Source organism: Antennarius striatus, chromosome 12 (assembly GCF_040054535.1).
Source record: "Antennarius striatus isolate MH-2024 chromosome 12, ASM4005453v1, whole genome shotgun sequence".
NCBI lineage: Eukaryota > Metazoa > Chordata > Actinopteri > Lophiiformes > Antennariidae > Antennarius > Antennarius striatus.
This window is the reverse complement of record NC_090787.1, coordinates 659047-680000: the sequence shown is the minus strand read 5'-3', so window position 1 is coordinate 680000 and position 20954 is coordinate 659047. Positions and strand designations below refer to the sequence as shown.

General features: G+C 39.9%; 1 protein-coding gene across 1 annotated transcript in view; it reads right to left on the bottom strand.

Annotated features, from left to right (window-relative positions):
* LOC137605027 (tomoregulin-2-like) overlaps positions 1–20954 on the bottom strand; it is a 99593-nt gene that overhangs the window by 6839 nt on the left and 71800 nt on the right. The window contains exons 5-7 of the mRNA XM_068329349.1: positions 10696–10792; positions 1608–1756; positions 6–65 (exon numbers count right to left, since the gene is read on the bottom strand). Coding sequence (XP_068185450.1) covers positions 6–65; positions 1608–1756; positions 10696–10792 — 306 coding nt within the window. The remainder of the gene's footprint in view (positions 1–5; positions 66–1607; positions 1757–10695; positions 10793–20954) is intronic.

Below are 20954 nucleotides of genomic sequence, written 5' to 3'. Positions count from 1 at the left end.
CTCACCTGTGAGGTCGGTCCGTGCAAAGTGCCCATCTCCGCCTTTGTTCCCAGTTATGATGTCGCCTAGAGAGGCAGAAAAACACATTAAAACGGATCTCAGGTCACCACAACCTCTCCCCCAGCTCCAGCTCCCTCCATTACAGGTAAAATGCTCCAACAGATGCCACAGCATGGAGAGAGGGTTGAATACGAACGACCATCTCAGCAAAGCTTTGGTGCAGTGACTGACTAATGCATGTTCTGCTCAACGCATTGATGTTGCATTGGGTTTGTCCTCTCACAACAGCTGGACAAAAATCTCCTTCAATGAATTCAAGAAGTCTCTGGTTTAGGGTGCAAGCCAGACTTTTAATGTCATTTTCTCCATCATTTGCTCACAGAACATCAGAGGTAAAAAAACAAAAGAAAGCAGCGTTCAGTGCAGTTAGTAGGATGGAGTCTCCTGTGAATCTCCTCCAATTAAGACGATAAAACATGAAACTAAATGAATTTAAAAACAGCAGCCAGCTTTTTTCCCCTCTCATCCTTAAATTTTAATAAAGCAAAACATCCACTTAAACTTTCTTTTGGTGCTTCATGTGCCTAAAAAAAATAAAATCTTGGGCTTAATATCTGCTTTTTGATGGAATTCAGCACTCCTTAATAATATGTACTGCATTTTGTAACATTACCACCCAGCACTCTAATATCGAGGCGCTGCTTTAATCGTAGCTATCTGAATGTCAGCAGGACCAAATCTGTGGTATTCATGACCCCCTGATTGAAACAGAACGCGTGAAAGCCTGATCCGATTGATCTGGGTGCCCTCACACAAAGGGTTTAACTCGGCCGTGTTGAACTTCTATCTGTGCTCCAGAGCTGGTTCCCGCTGATTACTTCATTTATTCCCTTGTAATTCTCAAAAGCCTTCATATTGCTTGTCTCGTCTCGATCAATTGGCACCTATCGAATGCTCGCTAATGTACTTCCATGCAATACAAGACCCTGACGAGTGAGATCTGAATGCCTTTAAGTGGGATCTGAACATCTTTCAGTGGCGTGCAGGACTGTGGAAAAAAAGGAGGGGGGAAAATATATATTACTCAAAAAATTATTGTTCAGTGCTCTTTGTCTTCTTCATGTGGATTAGCGACATGACTCAGTTTGAGGATTAAACCACATTATGAAATAACTTTATCCCTGGAACCATATACTGCAGTCCAAAAAATGATACTACACCAAAAAGGGGGGATTATTATTCAGCAAAATTATCAATATACATAGCAGTGAAAGCGCTGTGGGGTTTGGGGGATTATCTCTGCACACTGCTCCAAAATATGATTGAGTGAAAATATTAGTAATCATGAAATGTGGCTGGGCCTGCAGCTGGAGGGAGAAATATAAAATCATGCTGTCTGCATTTAGCATTGCAAGCTGCCTCATTTGCCCCCATGGCCTCACTTCAACTCAAACACCTGCCAGACAGACAGACTGCTCCCCCAGTGTGTGTGTCGGCACCGCTTTATCTTTTGGAGCGAGGGAGTGTGTGTGTGTGTGTGTGTGTGTGTGTGTGTGTGTGTGTGTGTGTGTGTGTGTGTGTGTGTGTGTGTGTGCGGTGAGTCTGACCTTGGCAGTGGCCCAGGTACTTGACCTCAATACGTTCTTGCTTCTGACAGGATGCCTCCTTCACCTGGCAGGGGTTGTCATAGGAACGACCATCTGAGGCACACACCGGATTGAAGCTGATGTGGGAACAGTCGATGTTGCAAACACACCTGCGGACAAAGGAATCGTGTTAAAGTCGTGCACCCTCTTGCGTGTAAAATAAAAGACGTCTGAAGTACTCATGAAAAGGAGAGCATCTTTATTCCAGAGAGACGTGTGCAGGCGTTTGACTGCGTGGGGCAAAGAATGAAATCACATTAAGGATTAAAAAAAACAGCAGAAAAAGTGGCACAGATTGTACTCAGTCAGGGAGTTGGACAATGCATAATAGCTCTGCACAAACTGGGTATTGGCACATTCAGACTGACACAATAGCAAATGGGTTCAACACTGCAAAAAAGACAGGCTGCACAGGGGGCTTGATTGACAAATGATGCACAATTACAGTGAAAGAAAGCTATTAATAATGAAACATGTGGAAAATGGAGGGAAAATATAGAGGCAGAGGAAAATGTAGCACAAAACAGCCACGGCTGTTGAGCTCTCAGATGTGTCATTTAGTTTAGATAACACTGAAAACAACCTACATGGAAGATAATGACTTAACCAGTACGATTATAATGAAGCCTGGTGATAAAAAAAAGTCAGTGCAGGTTGCAAAGCAGCCAGTTTCTGGTGCAAACCGCTATTCTGTTGGCAAGCTCTGTAAAGCATAGATAAAACAGGATGCAATTAGTTACTAATCCTTTTTGACATTGAGTTCATTTAAAAACATGAAATGAATGAACCTGATGCCAGGAAAACATTTCAGGTGGGGTGACAAAACACTGTGAAAATTGTGGAATGCTCAAAAAAACCTGAGTGGAAAACAGTTTATGTGTGAAGATACTGTATGAGTTTCTGCCAGGGGGGGTTATGTTTTCACCCGTGTCTGTTCGGGTCTTACGTTGTCAGCAGGATTACACAAAAAACTTCAAAATGGATTTTGGTGCAACTCCAGGTGAAGACAAATCAGTATTGGATAAATGAACAATGAGTGGGTGTCGATAACGGTGGGGAGGGATCTTCTGGGCTACTCACAATAATTTTGATGTACATTGGTTTCAGAGGTACTATACGGCCGGATCACCATCAAGTGGTGATCACTAAAAAGTGGTGGTGATCAGGTTTATCATCTGCATCTCCCATGGGTACTTACCGTACGTTTGCTTCGAACTTTGTGGATAATGGCAACAAAAACTACTTGTCATTTCTAAGATCCACGGAGCAGCAAGAGTCTGATCTGGATCTAGGTAGTATTCCAGATCTGGTGATCTGGTTCACAAAAAATCCCCTCCTGTGAGATTAGAAATACAGTCATAACAATACAGACCTGTATGTTGAAATTGTGTTGATTCAGTTTGCGGTAAAATTAAGCTGTTTCCAGAAGTTAGTGATCTACTGTTCCAGATCCTCGAGGTAAAGAGTCTCATTATGAAAATCAAATTAATCATCTCCGAACCTTAAATGCATTTAATTCCCTGTAATGTTCAATGTGTACAATATAAAGTTTGGAGAACTATCAGAGAGAAAAAGCCTCACTCAAATAGTAATATTTTGTGAAACTGTTTTTATCCATATATTTTTACATGTTTGCTTTGTTCTGTATATTCATTTTGTGAATTCCTTAGAGAGAGCTAATACTTCCGCTGCGTCTTTATTTCGCGCCATAGCGCATTAATCTCTTGGAAAATCAGGTGTTTACTTGATGCTTTAAGCGGTAACAAATTAACAAGGCAATTTGCTGTTACACCACAGTTTTCTGTGAAATTTAAGTATGAGACATTCAGTGTTTGTGAGTCTTTGTGTGAGTCAGTCCACTGCTGTGCACGTAAAATATCTGCACAAATGACAAGGAGAGAATGAGCGCCCGAATTCCCATGCGTGTGCATAGACACGTTCACGCACGTGCTTTTTGTGGGATCCTTTAGTGTGCTGCAAGCCTGATCAGCAGAAATTACACCCAGATTGCCTTCCCCAGATAGTTGCTGCTGACTAGCGCTGAACGCTAGAGTCTGTAATTATAAATCTGTCATTATTCTCCTGGTCTTTTCATTTTCCCCCTGTGCCGAGCTCTTGGTAAAGCATTGGCATTCAGCTGTCTGACAGAGGCATTTGCATACAGGCCCACGTGGGCGCCCACCAACACACAGACGTGCGTCGATACATTCACTCACACTGGCACACAGAGACACCTTCACAATCAGGGCAATGATGATTGCCACTGCTGACACTGATGTTGATTGAAATGCCATGAAGCAAAGCATGGCGGTGCTCAGCTACTGTTGTATTGATGGATCAGCAAAGTAAGACTGATGTGAAGAAAGGATTTGTTATGCATCAGAGAAGACACGGTTGTAACTAGGCAATACCCCAAATCCCACATGACACGATGGTGAGCCGACGCAGGCTATTGACCTGCTTCTGCAGACGCTTACAGAGATTCCAACACTGACATAAAAGCATCAGTTCACCCAAATGACACCGAGAAAAAAACTCAATTTGTGCTTATGCAGAGAGAAAATTGTCTTTTCTAAAAATGTTTGGTATATAAACCCAACAAATTATGAGACCTGCTCCATATGGATGAAGACAGACTGACAGATGAGTATGGTACACTTGTGTTGTTCCTGTGACGAGGACGTGACAACTGTTCAGTCTTACTTCTGGTCAATCAGGACTCAGGTAGATACCAATGGTTTAATGAGCTAAAGTTGAATGAATAACCCTCAAGACCTCAATTGTAAGAACTAGTAGATCCAGAGTAGATACTGTCTATTAAGAAATGTTTAAAATGTTATTATTCAATTAATTTTTCTGATCACACATTAATACAGTATATATATATATATATATATATATATATATATATATATATATATATATATATATATATATATATATATATATATATTTATTTATTTTTTAAATTTTTACCAGATAAACCTTTGACTGAGACTCTGGGTCTGGTTATCCTGAAAGAACCAGTTACTTGATGGTCTTAGTCTTTTTCATGGTCAGACCATCAATTTGTACGTTATTAGGCATCCACAAGAGTTTCCTCCGGTCATAGACGCCATCTTTCATACCCGGTCACACGCCCTCATGAATTTCATCCGTACTTTACCGTCTTCTGGTTGTATCAGTATCCATAATGTAATAAAAGGATGGATGGAAGTACAAAGGCATTGGGGAATAGAAGATTTGCTGATGGATGTATCAGAATTTATGTACGTAGAAGGAGAATAAATGGATCTAACACTAATTATGGGGAAATAGCACTCGCCTTCTGTTCATGTGGACTTTGAGTTGGAGGCAAATATTCCACAAGTATATATCAGTTAATGTCGAAATTATCTTCATTGCTTGACATCACTAGAGGCAAGTAATAAAAGCATCCTTAGTTTGGTTTAACCTTTAAAAATGATGAAACACAGACTCTTATTTTGCTCCAAACCCTCAAGACAAGATTAGGCTGACAATTAAAGTGTCTGTCTTGTCACACAGAAAGATCTAAACGAGAACAGTTAAAGTATAAAAGGAGGAGATGAGAAATCTGTGAGAAGCTACGGATCGGAACAAAAACAGATTCTGAACTAAAAGCACATTTCTACTGATGACGATAAAAGAATATAGGAAATATACAGTATGTACATTCCACACACATGAGGGCTCACCATCGGAACCCCCAAGACACCTTGAATTGAAGAGGAGCTTTCAGAGGCATCCCGAGAGGCTGCTGACTTATGTCAGGGCTCTATACATATTTAATGAGGATTCTCACTTTCTCCACAATAGGCACAATACTACTGGACTGCATTGCATCAACACATCCTCACACACACTCAAAAACACACGGCCAGGCGCACACAGTCACATGCATGAACAAGACGACAGCGGCTTCGTTATAAACCTTATCCCCACTTTACACACTGACTGAGGCGGCTTCACACACGCACACACACACACACACACACACACACACACACACACACACACACACACACACACACACACACACACACACACTAGCAGATGCCAGCATTCCCCTGAATGCATTATGTTATGTACAAATCCTTAGCAGCAAACAGTATCGCATTGACTTTCATAATCCTAAAATTCCATCCATCAAAAAAAATCAGCAAAGAAAACAGACTGAAAGATAATGGAAGAGGAGAAAGAAGTAAACAGAGACAGAGGGAAAAATGATCAATGTAGAAACTGAAAGAAAAGAGGAGTGATGGAATCTACATATTTATTCAGATACGTTTAGAAGAATACGCACACATATTACAAAGAGGCATAAAAAATGTACAAACGAGCACAAAAAGACCTTCAGAGAAAATGAGTGCAATGAAACAAATGAGCATAACTCCAAGCACAAAGAAACAGAAAAATACTTTCAAACTGAGCGTGAAGAAACACAGAACAACTTTCAAAAAGAAAAAAAAAAAACAGCTGCAATCTGACCTCACAGAGAAACACACCGCGAGCAAAGAGAGACAAATTACGTCAAAGAGACACAAAATGACCACAAAGCAAAAAGAAAAAAAACTTCAGAGATTCTCTGTCGCTACAGAACAATCAAAGGGACGACAGAGAAAGACCAGAAGACCTCAGAAAATCAAACCAACAACCCGAATCAGAATCACAACATGACTTTGGGTTTATTCTGTTCTTAGTGATTCTATACTACGGTGAATTATGTACATAACTGCACATAATTCACCGTGCAACCATGTACAGTTTGTATGTGTGCATAAACACACACAAACACATGATCTCCCACTTAACTTATGATGTCGTCTGTTTCCTTTGAAACTCTAAGTGTCGGTTATGAAAGGCCTCCTACTTCTGTCTTAGGTGGTCGAAGCATTCATGAGGCAAATGTCTCTGCAGGCCCTGCTCCTCCTTTCTTAATTCTTTCAGCACCAATGGGTGCTATTGATGGGTTTGAAAGCATGGGGTTTTGCAGGTAATTACAGTTTTATGCCACAAATGGATCTAAATGGGTTTTTGTGACACTCTATTGATCCTTGAGGGGTAAATTGGTCTCTTTAGCTCGACGCCTGCCTCCGGAGTGCAGAGAGCCATGGAGGGGTGGTGTAAGGATAAAATTCTCTTGGCGGGGGTCAAGTGCAGCATAGTTCAGCACAACCAGGTTGAACCATCAAGAGCTATACAATAATGGAAACTACTGTTAATCTCTTACATTTCAATTGGAAAGTGAATATGAAATACAATAATTTGACTGTGATTATGAAACATTCTACAACATTATTTTCTGTATTTTTTTGAAAATTCTGTGTAAATAAAACTCAACTCGGATTCACATCTGACAAGTAATAATAATCGTGAACGAATATAACTCCTTCAAAGCGTGTGAAGTAATAAAGCCTACTGCAGGAGGAAATGAAACATAAACCACTGAATTACGAAGGGACAACAACTCAATTCATTTGTCACTAGTTACAAAAACAACACAAGCAAAGTAATATTGGAGCTTGCCTCTGAAAGCCTCGTCCCAACATCCCACCGTTTGTTTTCCCCACAACCCCAAAACATTTCTAATATAGTTCACAAGAACACGATAGAAGACAAAGCTTTAACATGTACTGGATTATTCCCACCACCGACACAGACCCCAGAGTCCAGGCTAATGTTTTACCCTGCAATGGTCTGAGTGATGCAGACTTTACAATGGGAATTCATAAGGAGGCACAGCTGGCTTCTTTTTTCTTCTGTGTTCTGAAACACACGGCATCCAGATCATTCATGCATTCATTGGTAATAAAGTATTAATGTCTCCATGTAGATGAAGTTACACTGGACAGACGGACCCAATAGATTATTTATAGACACATCATAGACACAATATAGAGACATTCTTTGCAGCGTGACAACTTGATTTAATTAGCATTACTTGCAATTGGTCTAAAATGCTAAGTTAGTGCTAGAATAATACCTTGTGCAGCTCTACAACCACTGACCAAACATTTTAATACGCGTCTTTAAATTCAAATAGCCATCATTAACAAATGAAGGAGTCAGGAATTTTCTCTGAAGCAGCCTTCCCAGTAAAAGTCAGAGCTTTCATTTCTGTTCCATCGTAGAATAACCCTTCATTTGAGCAGCCACACATTCTGTTACACTGTCAGAGTGTAAGACAAAAAAAGTCTAAAGAATAAAATTAAAATGCTACAGCTTCATTTCAGTGAAGACTACATTGGATTAGTTTTCAGTGAGCCTATATAGGTTTGGTGCTGAGACATTTTGGCTCATGTTAAGCTAATTCACCCAATCAGAGCACTTCAAATGTGGGTTTTAGGTGACGCACAACTTCAAGTCTGAATATTTATTAGACCAACATGAATGAAGACAGGGATCAAACATGATTAAGATGATTAAAGCATCTCAGTGATGTAGGGAAACCAACAACGTTTATTCTGATCAGGCTGCTTTAAAGTCACCATACCTTACATCACAATCACATTAAACAACATTATTCATTCCTCTGTCGTGTTTTCATGAAACTAAGAATAACGCCTCCCAAACACATTACTGTCACCTGTTCTTTGATTACAGCCGTCCCACTCCGCTCATTGTTTGATTAACTGACAGTTTGTTTGATTAAAATCAGGTGCCGCCTGATTGGAATAAGCATCATTATAATCAAAATCATCATTCGCTAAGCCAGAGGTTGACTGTTTGATGAAAATTACCTGCTGTTAGGTTGCAATTACCTGTCTGATTATTCACCAGAAACATTCTTATCAGAACACCTCGGGGCTTTGACATTTAAGAGTACTTGTAGATTTGCTTTTACAACAAGATTATCTTACATTTTTGTATGTCTTCTTGCGTGAACTTGTAGATGGGTTATTGACTTAGACATTATAGATTGTCTCGTCCATTTTCATCCTCTCGTTGAGGTAAAAATTCTATTGCAGAAACTGGGTAATTACCTTTGTACCTTTGCTTCAGGCTTTATTCTTTTAATGCTTTCATTGCTTGCACACATCAACACCTGTGATCTTACGGATTCTACCCTTGGGCATTAAAAAATTGACAATATATCTGTGTTTTAGGAGAATATTCACAAGATTTGAGAATGTGGAGAGAATCAGGCGTTCTGTTTGATGTTTGCATGCAGCAAAGCTCAGACTGCATTGTAAAAATGTTCTTTTGCCTCATAGTTATTGCACACCAGGGCACATTATCTTTCCATTACATCAAGCGCTTTGATGGAGTCATACTTCCAGGGCACTTCTAATTTCTGGTGGTAAGCACTGCTTTCCTTTTGCTGATACCAGCTGATCCTTGTTTCCTCACCACCTCAGTGATGTTGATTCATTTAAGCTTCGTTCATGCTGTAGAAAGTAAATACCGCTACACTGAAGCTACTGCCTGGTGGTGGAAACAATTCACCAACTCAGTCTTCATAATGTACCCCAAACGTTTCAGTGCTGCCTCCTTGTTATTTTATGCGTGGGAAGTGCTAATGCATTACCTGTATTCATCGCAGTATCAGTATGAATGGTTACATTTATGATCGATGTTATTTCTTCACTGAACATGCTTTCATTGCTAAAGTCATTTTTGTCCTGACACTGCCAGATCCTGTGATGACATTAATTGGAAAGTGAAAATCTCCCTCCTCTCTGAGCCTTGTTCTCATAATTGAGGTTAAATGACATGGTCAACCAATCCCTAAGACTCAGTGGGTGTTTGGCAGTCAAGCTGAGTAATAAAGAAGAATTGTTTTGTACTGTATAGTCTCAGCTGCAAGGATAGCTGTATGCAAGATGAGATAACCTGACAAGATGACCAGCTGAAGTATTTAGGTCTACTGGTTGTAGGGGTATGGCACTAACGTCATGATAAAATCAAACCAGCCATGCTTTTGAACTGCCCAGTAATTCACAAGTAAATTAGATAGATAGATAGATAGATAGATAGATAGATAGATAGATAGATAGATAGATAGATAGATAGATAGATAGATAGATAGATAGATAGATAGATAGATAGATAGATAGATAGATAGATAGATAGATAGATAGAGTTCTTGCTTTACATCGGGGGTCTTCCTGCTGTTGACTGTTCCTGTTAAATGTACAATAGGAGGTTCTCTGGGACCACGTTGGCTCTAGAGAACTAATCATTCCTTTGGATGTCCAAGCTCTTCACCTATCTCTAAGACCAAGTCCAGACACTCTATAAAGGAAGTTCAATTTGGCTTTTTGTATCTGCAATCTTCCTCTTTTGGTCAAAACCCAGAGCTCAAGACCATACGTACGGGTTGGGACATGGATCAGTGATGATCTACAGCTGTGCCTGTCAGCTATATTCTTTTCTTCCTAACAATGGACCGATACAACCCCCACATTACTGGAGAAGAAGTCACCTGCCCACCACATGGTCAGTTTTTGAATCACTCCAGACAAAACTCCAGGATACTTGGCATGTGGAAGCAACCAACAGTGCACAGTCTAATTATTGCTGGCAGGAAGTCACAGCCTCAGTTTTGGAGGTGCTGACTCTCATTCCATGTTTTTCTTTTTGACACAAGGGTCCAGACACGAGACCTTTGCACATTGCATCCTTTGAGATGTGCACCTTCTGAATTGAGACAGAGCTTATTTGTCTCCCCGTCTTTCTTTGCCAGTTTGTTTCTTGTGTCCCACCGTTCACATTATTGTTTTTTACACTGGTTTGCAGCTTTGCTTGCTTTGACTCCATAGATTGCTTAATTTATTTTGTGTATTTCTTTTGCCTTTGTCTCCTCCTCGTAAATACTATTCCCTGATTGTTTAATTTTTACCTTTGTCTTCTTCAGTTTCTCCCAAAGTGTAAGTTTAGCCTATCAACCCATGGAATGCCCTTTATCTGCCCTGCCTTTTCTTTATTTGCACAGTTGTGACAGGTTCATTAGTCTTTTAGGTAGTAAAATACAGGACACTGAATACACGTGGCTTTGGCATTTGTACATATGAAAGTGAAAACTTACCACACGTCCTCTGCGTCCACATCACACTCAGCCCCAAACTGACAAATATCACAGGTGGAGGTTTCCTTCTGGCCGGCCTCAGCAGAGCCTTCTCCACCTACAAGGGACAGAAGAGAACAATGGCAGTCTGTTTAGTCCACTAACAACTCTTCTTCCTTCTCTTAAAATTAGCTCTTTCATTCATAGGGAGAAAATGACACATGTACCAGTGTCTAACAACGTGACCATGACAAATCAACTCAAGTGCGTTTACACTCTCCAATATCCAACCGTAATCTCTCTGAAGATATCTCCCTCATCACTCCTTCCCCTTTTCGCCCACCTCTTCTACTTCCATCTCTCACTCCCAATATCCCTGCTGATGTCTTTGCTGATTCCCTCTGTACTTTCATCGTGCTGATTCTCCCTTGCTGAGAGTGTGACCACTCCTCGGTGGCGGTGTGGGCACAGGCGTCAAGCTTATGGCAGCTTAGGGAACCCGCCGGTGCATATCACACTTCATGAGCCGCCGAGGGGGAGAAGGAAGAATGGGGTGAAAAAAAGCAATCTGGGCAATATAAAATTGCATTCGCCTTGAGGACTCCATGTCTCCACACACTTTCACTCTTCTTCCCTTTGTCCCTCGGCACTCTTCTCCATTAGAAAAGCTCTATTTTTAAACCAACAAGGGCCCACGAGGACAACTTTGGAAAAAAAGATGAAGAGGTAGAACTTGGCATCATTTCCACATGTCATATCTCTAATCTCCACACCACACACACACACACACACACACACACACACACACACACACACACACACACACACACACACACACACACACACACACACACACACACACACACACACACACTGCTGCCACCATACATCGCTCTGCTGTGTGAACTCTCATTTTCCCATCTGAAACTTTTGTTATTTCTTCTGATCCCAGGTGACACGCTGGATGAATTGGAAAGACCTCTGGTGGAGAGGTTTAACCTGATTTTCCGCTGCTGAGCTTAAGTTGGTTTTGACTCTTATTTAAAGGTCAAAGCCAGTTAACTTAACTTTGCTGTCTTTCATTGTTGAATCTAGGCAGCATTTGACTTGATTCCTCCAAACCTCTCAACTCGGATTCCGTGGCTGCTGGGTCAGATTAGCCCAGCGACTTCATTCGCCTCTTTTCTGTCATAAAAACACAAGACATCCCAAGAAAAAAGAGAAGTTCCTCTTCTGAGAATCTTAAGCTTCTTCTAAATATTCTCTACTTTCAATATTTTTCCTTTTGATGCCGTGTCTGGAGTGGCAGGTGTTGGAAGGCAGCCACATTGGTGCGGCAGCATGCACACTGAATGCTGAACATTTGCAGTAAAGTGGCAAGCAGTACATTCTGTGTTTACAGCTGTGACTTGGCTTTATTCTATTTGTTAAGTCTATTCCATGTTTTTGCAATGGATAAAACCTCTAATGCACAGACTAAAGTGAAGGCATCTTAAAATAAGAGAGGCACTCAGAGTGTACTTGTCTATATAGGCTGCATGTGACCAGCAAATTCTAATACGCTTAAACTGGCACAGTTACAAGCTTTATTATCTACATGCATGACGCATCTGTAAAGTCATCCTATTTTTTTTTTAAATTTTGCACAGGTAATTCTGTCTTTAAATGCAAAAAGAAATCACATATCTAAAGTCAATAATTGGTTTGCATTATGATTTTTATTTGTTGAATAAAATTATGTCTTATCTCAAAGAATGTTTTATCGTGTCTACAGCCTTCAATGGCACATTTCTCTACAATATTATTAAGAAAGTTATAAAGGCATCCATCCATCCATCCATCCATCCATCCATCCATCCATCTTCTTGAAGACTCGTCTTATTCCACCTTGTGGGTGACGGGTCTGCTGGAGCCTGTTCCAGCTGCTACGGGCGAGAGGCGGGGTACACCCTGATGCGTCGCTAGCGAATAGCAGGGCCATACATACAGTAGACTGACAACCACTCATGCACACACTCACGACATTTTAGAGTAACCAATTCAATTAAGTCAAAAGTTTCCCTGATCAAATAAGCCTGATTATAACAGCAACTTAAATGATGCATTATTGTGGCTGCACACTGCTGATGTGAGTGTTCAGAGAGCAGATACATCCAGCAGCTAAACGGTAAAAAATAAAACAAAACAGAACCATTGAAAAATAGTCCAATTCTGAAGTATCGGCCAGAATGGAGAAATGTACTGTTGTGAGTGTGCATAATATGTGCTTCCCATTTCTTTGACACTGTACATTACTGCATGAAGGGCAGTAGCTTCAAGCCAAATTAAGATATACAGCTAATCTCTTGATACTGAAACATATGGAATGAACGGTTTTGTTCAAAACAAATAAAGACCCTACAATGCAAGGCAAATGAAAGACCCAGAGTCTGCATTTCTATCCAAATCTACCATTTGATTTTATGTATTTCTTCAAAATCCAAAGACACATAATGCAGATAAACAAATAGACAGACTGACAAACATGGGTGAACACATACCCTTTCTAAATCCAGTTGGTACAAGCAATTTAATTAGAGTAAATGTAATGATTCACGTGGCTCAGAATGTGCTTGAAGCCCATTGAGGACAGCACCTCTTTTAAATCAGTGTTTCTTATTTTGTATTGGTCCTTACGAGGCATGCTGTCAGTGTTCTCATCTGTGAATGACAGTTTAATTATATGGGCTAGTTTTCTTGTTTGACACTTTAAGGTACTATTAATGCTGATCTTGCAGATGAGTGAATTAGCCCATTTTGAGCACCATTTGATTACAGTGACTTGAATAATACAATAATAATACATGTAACAATAATAAATGCAATTTCCCGTATTTCCACCTGTCGTGTATGTTGGGGTGCAATCTTTCACAGGACTCTCCAAAGCTCCAGAACTAGTCATTCTCTAGCTGCTCTGCACTCGTCTATGATCAGCTCCGCGTAAAGACTTTGGGAAGTGAGGCATGTAAGCTCTCCCACGACTCCCCTCTCCTACAAGAGGAGTGTGTCGTGATGTTCCTCGCAAACACGTTCGCACATGCATGATGCAAATGCCAATACTGCCTCCTTTGCCTCCTCCTCCTGTTATTTTCTCTCAAACACTATAGCCAACGCATCTTGTATGCGCAAATTCACACCCATTCTTCCCTAGATCCCCATAAAGAGCACTGCAGACACAATTACCAAAGGCGACTGGGGACAGGAAATGTTTTCCACTCTTCAAATCTCTGATCGAGTCTCCTGTAGCACTAACACAACATCTCCTCTGTTCCTGTGTCTGTTAATCCCTTGAATCAGGAGACACGGCTGTGTAATGACTGAAATGATTAGCTCCCCTAAATACAAACTCCCGCATCACCTTGTATTGATCCACGCCTGGACTAGACCGGCCGACTGCCCTCCTCTGCGACTGCTGCTCCATCACACCTCTAACGCTTCAAAATACTTTCTTTCCTTTGTTGTCTTTATTTCTTTCTTTTTTATTCCTTTTTTACAGGTAGCATACTCAAACAGGCACACTGCTTTGGGTAAGTGCAGCTTTTTTGTGAATTTAGCAGAGTAGGAAGGGAAGAGAAGAGGAAGAACGCATATGTAACAGGAAAGGGAGAGGAGATCGGAGCGAAATGATGGACATTACAGACAGAGAAGGGAAAAGAATTCAGATGGTGGGACGGACTCTCATCCTTGGGATGAACAGAGTCTTACATTTCCTTACTTGTGTTTAGAGCTTGACTGTAAATATACCTGTTTTGGTGCAGCCCAGTCCATTCCAGTGTAACACTATTTGTCTGCTGTAGGCGGGGCGAGCTGCCAGGAGGTAGCAGATACAGCTTCCCTGACTTTTGCTGGATAATGAGCTGGAGGTGAGAGCTGTCTAAAATAGTTTTACTTCTATACTCAATCTTACCACTTTAGGCGTGGAACTTCATCCACACAACAATGTATAAAATGATTACCATCTTGGCAATGTGGTTGAAAGTATATATTATATTTGCATAATATATAATGTTTATATTATGCAAATATAAACAGTAAATTTCAATTAATTTTAATGTGACCTATAGGATAAATGTTTGTTGAGTGAAACAAAAGTTAATGCCGTTTAATTAAAATATCCCCAAATTAAATTTCCTTCACTTCAAAAGTGGAGAAAATGCATAGAACACTGAATAACACCTCTTCTTCATCTCATGGTGTGAAGCAATTTAACAATTTGGAAAGTCAATCAACTGATCTCTTTCCTTTTTTCAGGAACACGTTTAACAACGACATCCCAAACCAATCTGAACATGAACACATGGGAGTACTTGTGAAATGTGTTTATTCACATCGAAGAGTCACAGCCAACATCTGCACAGGCAGTAAAGACAGATGTTAGCTGGCTCTTTTCAGACTTTTCCAGAAACTGCAATTATTTCTGTTACTTTACTCAAGAGTGCCCCCCCCCCCACCCATTTCTCTTTGTTTTCATAAATTCACAAATTGAAGACAGAAGGCTTTAAAATAAACACCCAACTTTTGCTCACTCGTGTTAAAACTCTTTCGACAGAAGTTAGATTCTAGTCTTGGTGCCAACTGACATTCTACATCTGTTTCTTTTAATCTTTTGAATTTATCTGAAATTATGCTTCACATCATAAATGGAGGCAGAACAAAACTCAAAAACCAACAATTACCAGCAACCATGACAACTGCTCTCATGACATGATGGATGGGTGTGGGCTGTCGGAACATTTCCTCGACAGCCATTGTAATATTCTATTACAGCATGTTACATTCATCGAATCCCCATTCAAGCCATTATGGATAATTATTATGGAGACCTGGTTGAGGACAATCAATGTATTGATTCATCACAGAGGACAAACTCTTGGAAAATCCCTCAAAAACCTGTAGAAAAAAGATATCATTTATAGATTTCAGGAAGACAAATCGATGTGCATTATAACACAATAACACTAAGAATCACTCCACCACCGAAAACATTAAACTTTGAGCAATCAGGAAATAGTTTCCAGACTCAGGCGAGTGGCAAACACTTATAATACATATTCATTAGAGGTATCCTGACTGAATAAAATTGAATTAGTTACAAAGAAAAAATCTATCGTCCACATAATTTCCCATAACCTCAAGCCAACTCCATTAGAAGGGTGTTTAAATAGTATCATTAAGTCTAAACAACAGCTCTCTCTTGTCTTTTTACACCAACATTAGCAGCTTTTTGTCAAATGGAGGTTAAATGACTGAATTAGATGCGTGACTCTTATCACTAAATCAACAGACAAGGGTGGGAAGTAACAGCATATAAATACTTCACAACTGTAATCAAATACAGTAGTACCTTGAGGTACGAGTGTAATTTGTTCCGTGACTGAACTGGAGTCAAACAACTCGTAAGTCAAACTATTTTTCCCTATTTAAATTAAAATCATTTAAATCCATTCCAGCCTTGTAAAAAAAACCCAAACCCCTAAATTATAAAAAAACAACAACACATTTCTATCAAACACTTTAATTGTGCATAATTAATTATATATGTTATATAATCAATGATAAAGTACGAAAAACAATGCAAAAGTCACAACTACTCATAAGCTACGTCTTTTTTCCACAAAAAAGAACCAGAACCGGGCTCAGCTGATATCGTATCCATGCATACCCAAAAATATGGACAGAGCTAAGGTTTTTCTCTCAAGCAGCTTTTATCACAAGGTACGTACTAGTGTGATTTTAATAGTCTGTAATTGACATTTTTTCATAAATTGTTGCTTTTAATCACTTCACTTACATATAAATATCTGTTATTTTCCCTCCTTGAATTTCCAAAGCAGTAACATGACTTCAGCAAATGATTTCTATTTGATATCATTTTGTGGTTTCCTGACATTTAGACTGATCCACCATAATGAAAATGACTTATCCATCGGTCTGCATCACTCAAGAAAAGGAAATACAGAGACAGATACAAACCCCTTGAGATGACAAAAGAGACAAGACACTTAGGCATGAAGGCCTGTTGTCACCTATGTTCTCTACTTGTGTTGTATATAATTGTCATCCACGCTGTAATCATTGTCTATGAATAGCAGCAATAGATGAAATACAGTTAGAAGGCCAGGTAATAGTATTGTATTATTGACATGAGGTTCAGTTAAGTTTGCAGAAATACAGTCAAAAGAAATGTCTTTCAAAAAGATCTTTTTACTCCTATACTATTTAATGTTTCAGGAGCTCTTCTGCTACTTGAGTCAGGCATTACCTTCGACATCTGTCAGTAGATGAATTCTAAGTTCTGTTAATTTTTCCACATTCAATATCGTGATGTTACAGGAAAAAGGAGCGGTCAAAAGCAGTCCATAAGTTGCTGACTTTTCCAAATGAATTGACATTATTATCTTTGCTGGGGCACTGCATGAATAGAGGAGGGTGAACTGTTGGTGCATCTTAATCAACACATCTAACCATCGTGGACAGAAAGAGGTGACAATCTGTGTCCACATATTTTTGGTGCCATGTTATATCAGCACCGATTACGGCTGGATCTTATAATATCTGTGACACTTGTAGTCATATGACACAAGAGTAGGTGCTGATTATACCTTTCCCTCTGATGTCAGTGGGTGTTAATGGTTTGTACAGAGAACAGAGAGTTTTATTGGGTGGTCCATAAGGGGCCCCCCTAACTTTAACTGCACACTGTCAAGAAAATACAATTATACCTATTGACATCTGAGATAAATCTTACAAAGGGCTGTTTTCTTCCGGCAAACAGACATGTGACTCATGAAAGGTGATACAGGAAGCAATAAACATGAGCCGCACAGCTGATAATAGGCTGGAATGATACTGAATCTATGTTCCACTCACGTGCTATCTGCATCCAACTGGAAACAGAACACACAGTCTGAACTCAACTCAGATGTAGTCTTACAGTTGGGTAGAGATAACCATTAAGATAAGACCAAGATGACAATTAAACCATCAAACCCATCAATCAGAATGGCATTATCAACAGGCCACTGCCCCAAGTCGCTGATTTGACATCAGGAGCTGGGCCAGAGAACAGAAGACATCCAAATAATCCATAAACATAATGGACATCAATATTGAAAAGATGACAGATGAGACGGCTGTCAAAGGCCAGGATTCAATTTCTGTTCTTTTTTTAATCCTGCAGGAGACCGTATCACTTTTCACAAAGTCATTTGTCAGCCTTAAGGCCGATGGGCAGGCAAGCTCCTCAGAAAGTGAGCCAAGGGCAGTTGTTTCAGTGACGCAAATGACAAAATGAATCAGATGTTGGCAAAAATGACTGCGATATAAATAATGGTCCTATCATCATTCATGGTGGGCTTTGTCAGGGAGCCTGAGAACACTACAGCAGCGTTCCTGTTACCAACACAAGAAGACGTTTGAACTTCGACAAGCAAAGCAACAAGGCTTTCTGATGACAGGCTCACGTAAGACACTGGCTGGTCGGGAAAGACCTCTCATGAAAAAAAGATTGATTGATAACTGCACAGTGAATCAATAGTGGAGTGGAGACTGAGGGGGTGCTGTTGACCTGCAGTGGGGGAGATTCTTTCAGAGTGACAGGGTTTGACTGACCATACCATAACTCAGACAATGGCCTCACCAGGGTGGATTTACCACTGACATGCTCTCATGTTTTAGCGAGATCCAATCAGAAATGACAGCGACCGTTTGGTATTTGAGGCGAGCCGTGTTGTGTGTGCTGAAGGATAATTCATGTACAACCTTGCGGCCTCACTGTCACAACATCATGTTTTTCACGTAGAAAACTGCTTTCCCTTCCACTAACATGAACAATAATATTTTTCAGGTTGTGATTGTTGTTTACTTGCTGACATTGACCTAACTGTCATAAAACCACTTGCCCTTCGCCTATAAATACGCATATTTATTCTAAGGTTGCTTCTTTATAGAAGGATAGCAGTGGAAGAGTTTTGACTGTAAGTAAAGTCACAAACCTTTACTGTATGTATTGTGCAAAGGCACAGTAGAATCACACTTTTCAGCTCAGTTGTAGTTAGAAGAAAGGAACACAACTTGCAGTATCTGATGAATAAAATTCAACTCAGAGACAGCCTAACAATGTTTGAGGGAAATATACTTGTTAGAAATGAATTTTCGACTACTGTAGACAGTCGAGCTATGGTTACTCCTGACTGTTTGCTCAACCCTGCACACAAACAACATCCATCATTGCTATAATGTTGTAAACTATTTGATCAAACCTGGGCTCAATCATTCTTTGTTCTCCTTTGACAAACTCCGCACAGAGTGGGACGCGAACCTGGAACCGCCTTGCTGAGCGGCAACAACGCTACCCACTGCGCCACCCCTTGACGATACATACATAATAAATACAAAAAGGGTGGTGGGATTATGACTGCTCTAATTCACGTCACACTAAATTACAACCTGGAATTCTCAAACAAATTGTACCCTCTAATCAGTACTTCAGCCACTGGCTTGCTGAGCTCAGTTTGACTGAGTGGCTCCATGAGGGCCTGACTGAAAAAGTGAGCACATGTTCATGCGGTAGCTAACGTCTTTTTGGACACATTTGGAGTTGAAATGTTGTCACTTCATTATCAAAGATGTCAGCTATTCAGGCAGGTAGGCTTTGAGTGTCCTCGTTTTTGGTGTGTTTGAACACAAGATGTCAGTTAAGACAGATGGACTGTGAATCAATGAGTTATGTCTCTGAGTATCTTGTTGAAAATTGTACTGTGAAATCAAAAGAAAGAAAAAAACAACCCTCCACAGTAAAACTCACAACTTCAATCACAACACATGTACAGTGACCTCCGACTTACTGCCTCAAAATCCTTCAGTGCCTTTGTGGCGGCAGAACAAGGAACTCTAACATTGGTAGTGACTGTGCAGCTGTTAGAGAATCTATGAACAAGGTCCCAACTGGGTCAGAGCCTTTCTGAATGGATTAAAGAGAGAATTATGGCTTTAAAACTTCTTCTTTGCCAGCTTTGAGAGGATTAGACCTTGCATTCTGTTCTCCTCTCGCCTGAATGGCTCAGTGACAATTTTTCAATTCCTGTCAAAGATCAACCGGAGCTCTGGAAAAGTGCATTCAGGTTTCAGAGAAGTTGTATGTTTACACCTTTACCACCTTGGTTTGTTCCTAATAAAACTTGAGTGAAACAGGGTATAGTCTGTGTAGTTTCTCACAACTTGACATTAAATAGTCCACTTGTGTGTTCATTCATTCATTCATTCATTCATTCATTCATTCATTCATTCATTCATTCATTCATTCATCCATCCATCCTCAATAACAGCAACAACTTTAAGTTTTAATCATAAGCCATGAGTATGTAATAATTTAAAGTATGGGCAAATTAGAAAAAAAAATCAAATTCAGATGAAAGAATGGTTAAACAAAAACAACAAACACACTCTGATGTTACATCTTTGAACTGTCCCTTAACTTGTGTAGCTTTAATACTGGTGTTTCTCCGAAAAACTAAAACGCATGATGTAAGCATTGAACATGCAGAAGACTGAGCATCTCAGTACAAAATGCATTTCACAGTGCTCTGACTCCCCAGCAGTGGGGTGTACAATCAGCATTCTTACCTTTCATCTTCTAAATTTGCTATGGAACTTATTTAAATGCTTTATTTTTGTGATATGGACCACACATGATTTTATCTTTTTAATTAAAAAAAAGTTGCAATAACCACCTGGGGACCATCGTCATTTGACCCATGTTTTTTCTTTAAATGTATTTCTCTTCCATGGCATCATTTGTACCATTCACTCAGGGATTTTAAGTTTTCCATCCATCTTTCACATCAGCTTTCTCACAACACATTTATTTCATTTCCCTCATGATTAGCACCTGCAGATACACCTCTAACCATGGCCTATTTTCTCTCTCATCCTTGACATAAGATGGTGACAATAGAATACTCAGAATCACGATGGCAGGAAGCAAAACACATTCTCTCTTTCTCTCTCTATTCATCACTCCTGTGATGCATTCTTATTTGTTGAGTGGTCATTCTGGAAATAAATGGTCTCATCTGGCTTCTAGGAGCCAATGGTCGCCCAAATTAACCCATCCCACAGCTTCTGAGGACACTTCCTGAGACACACTTCCTTATTTGATGGATATATTTAGTGCATGTGATCCAATATTATTGGCCCAAATGTAAGTAAGTAAGTGCATGTTTGTCCACCTACGAAGAAGG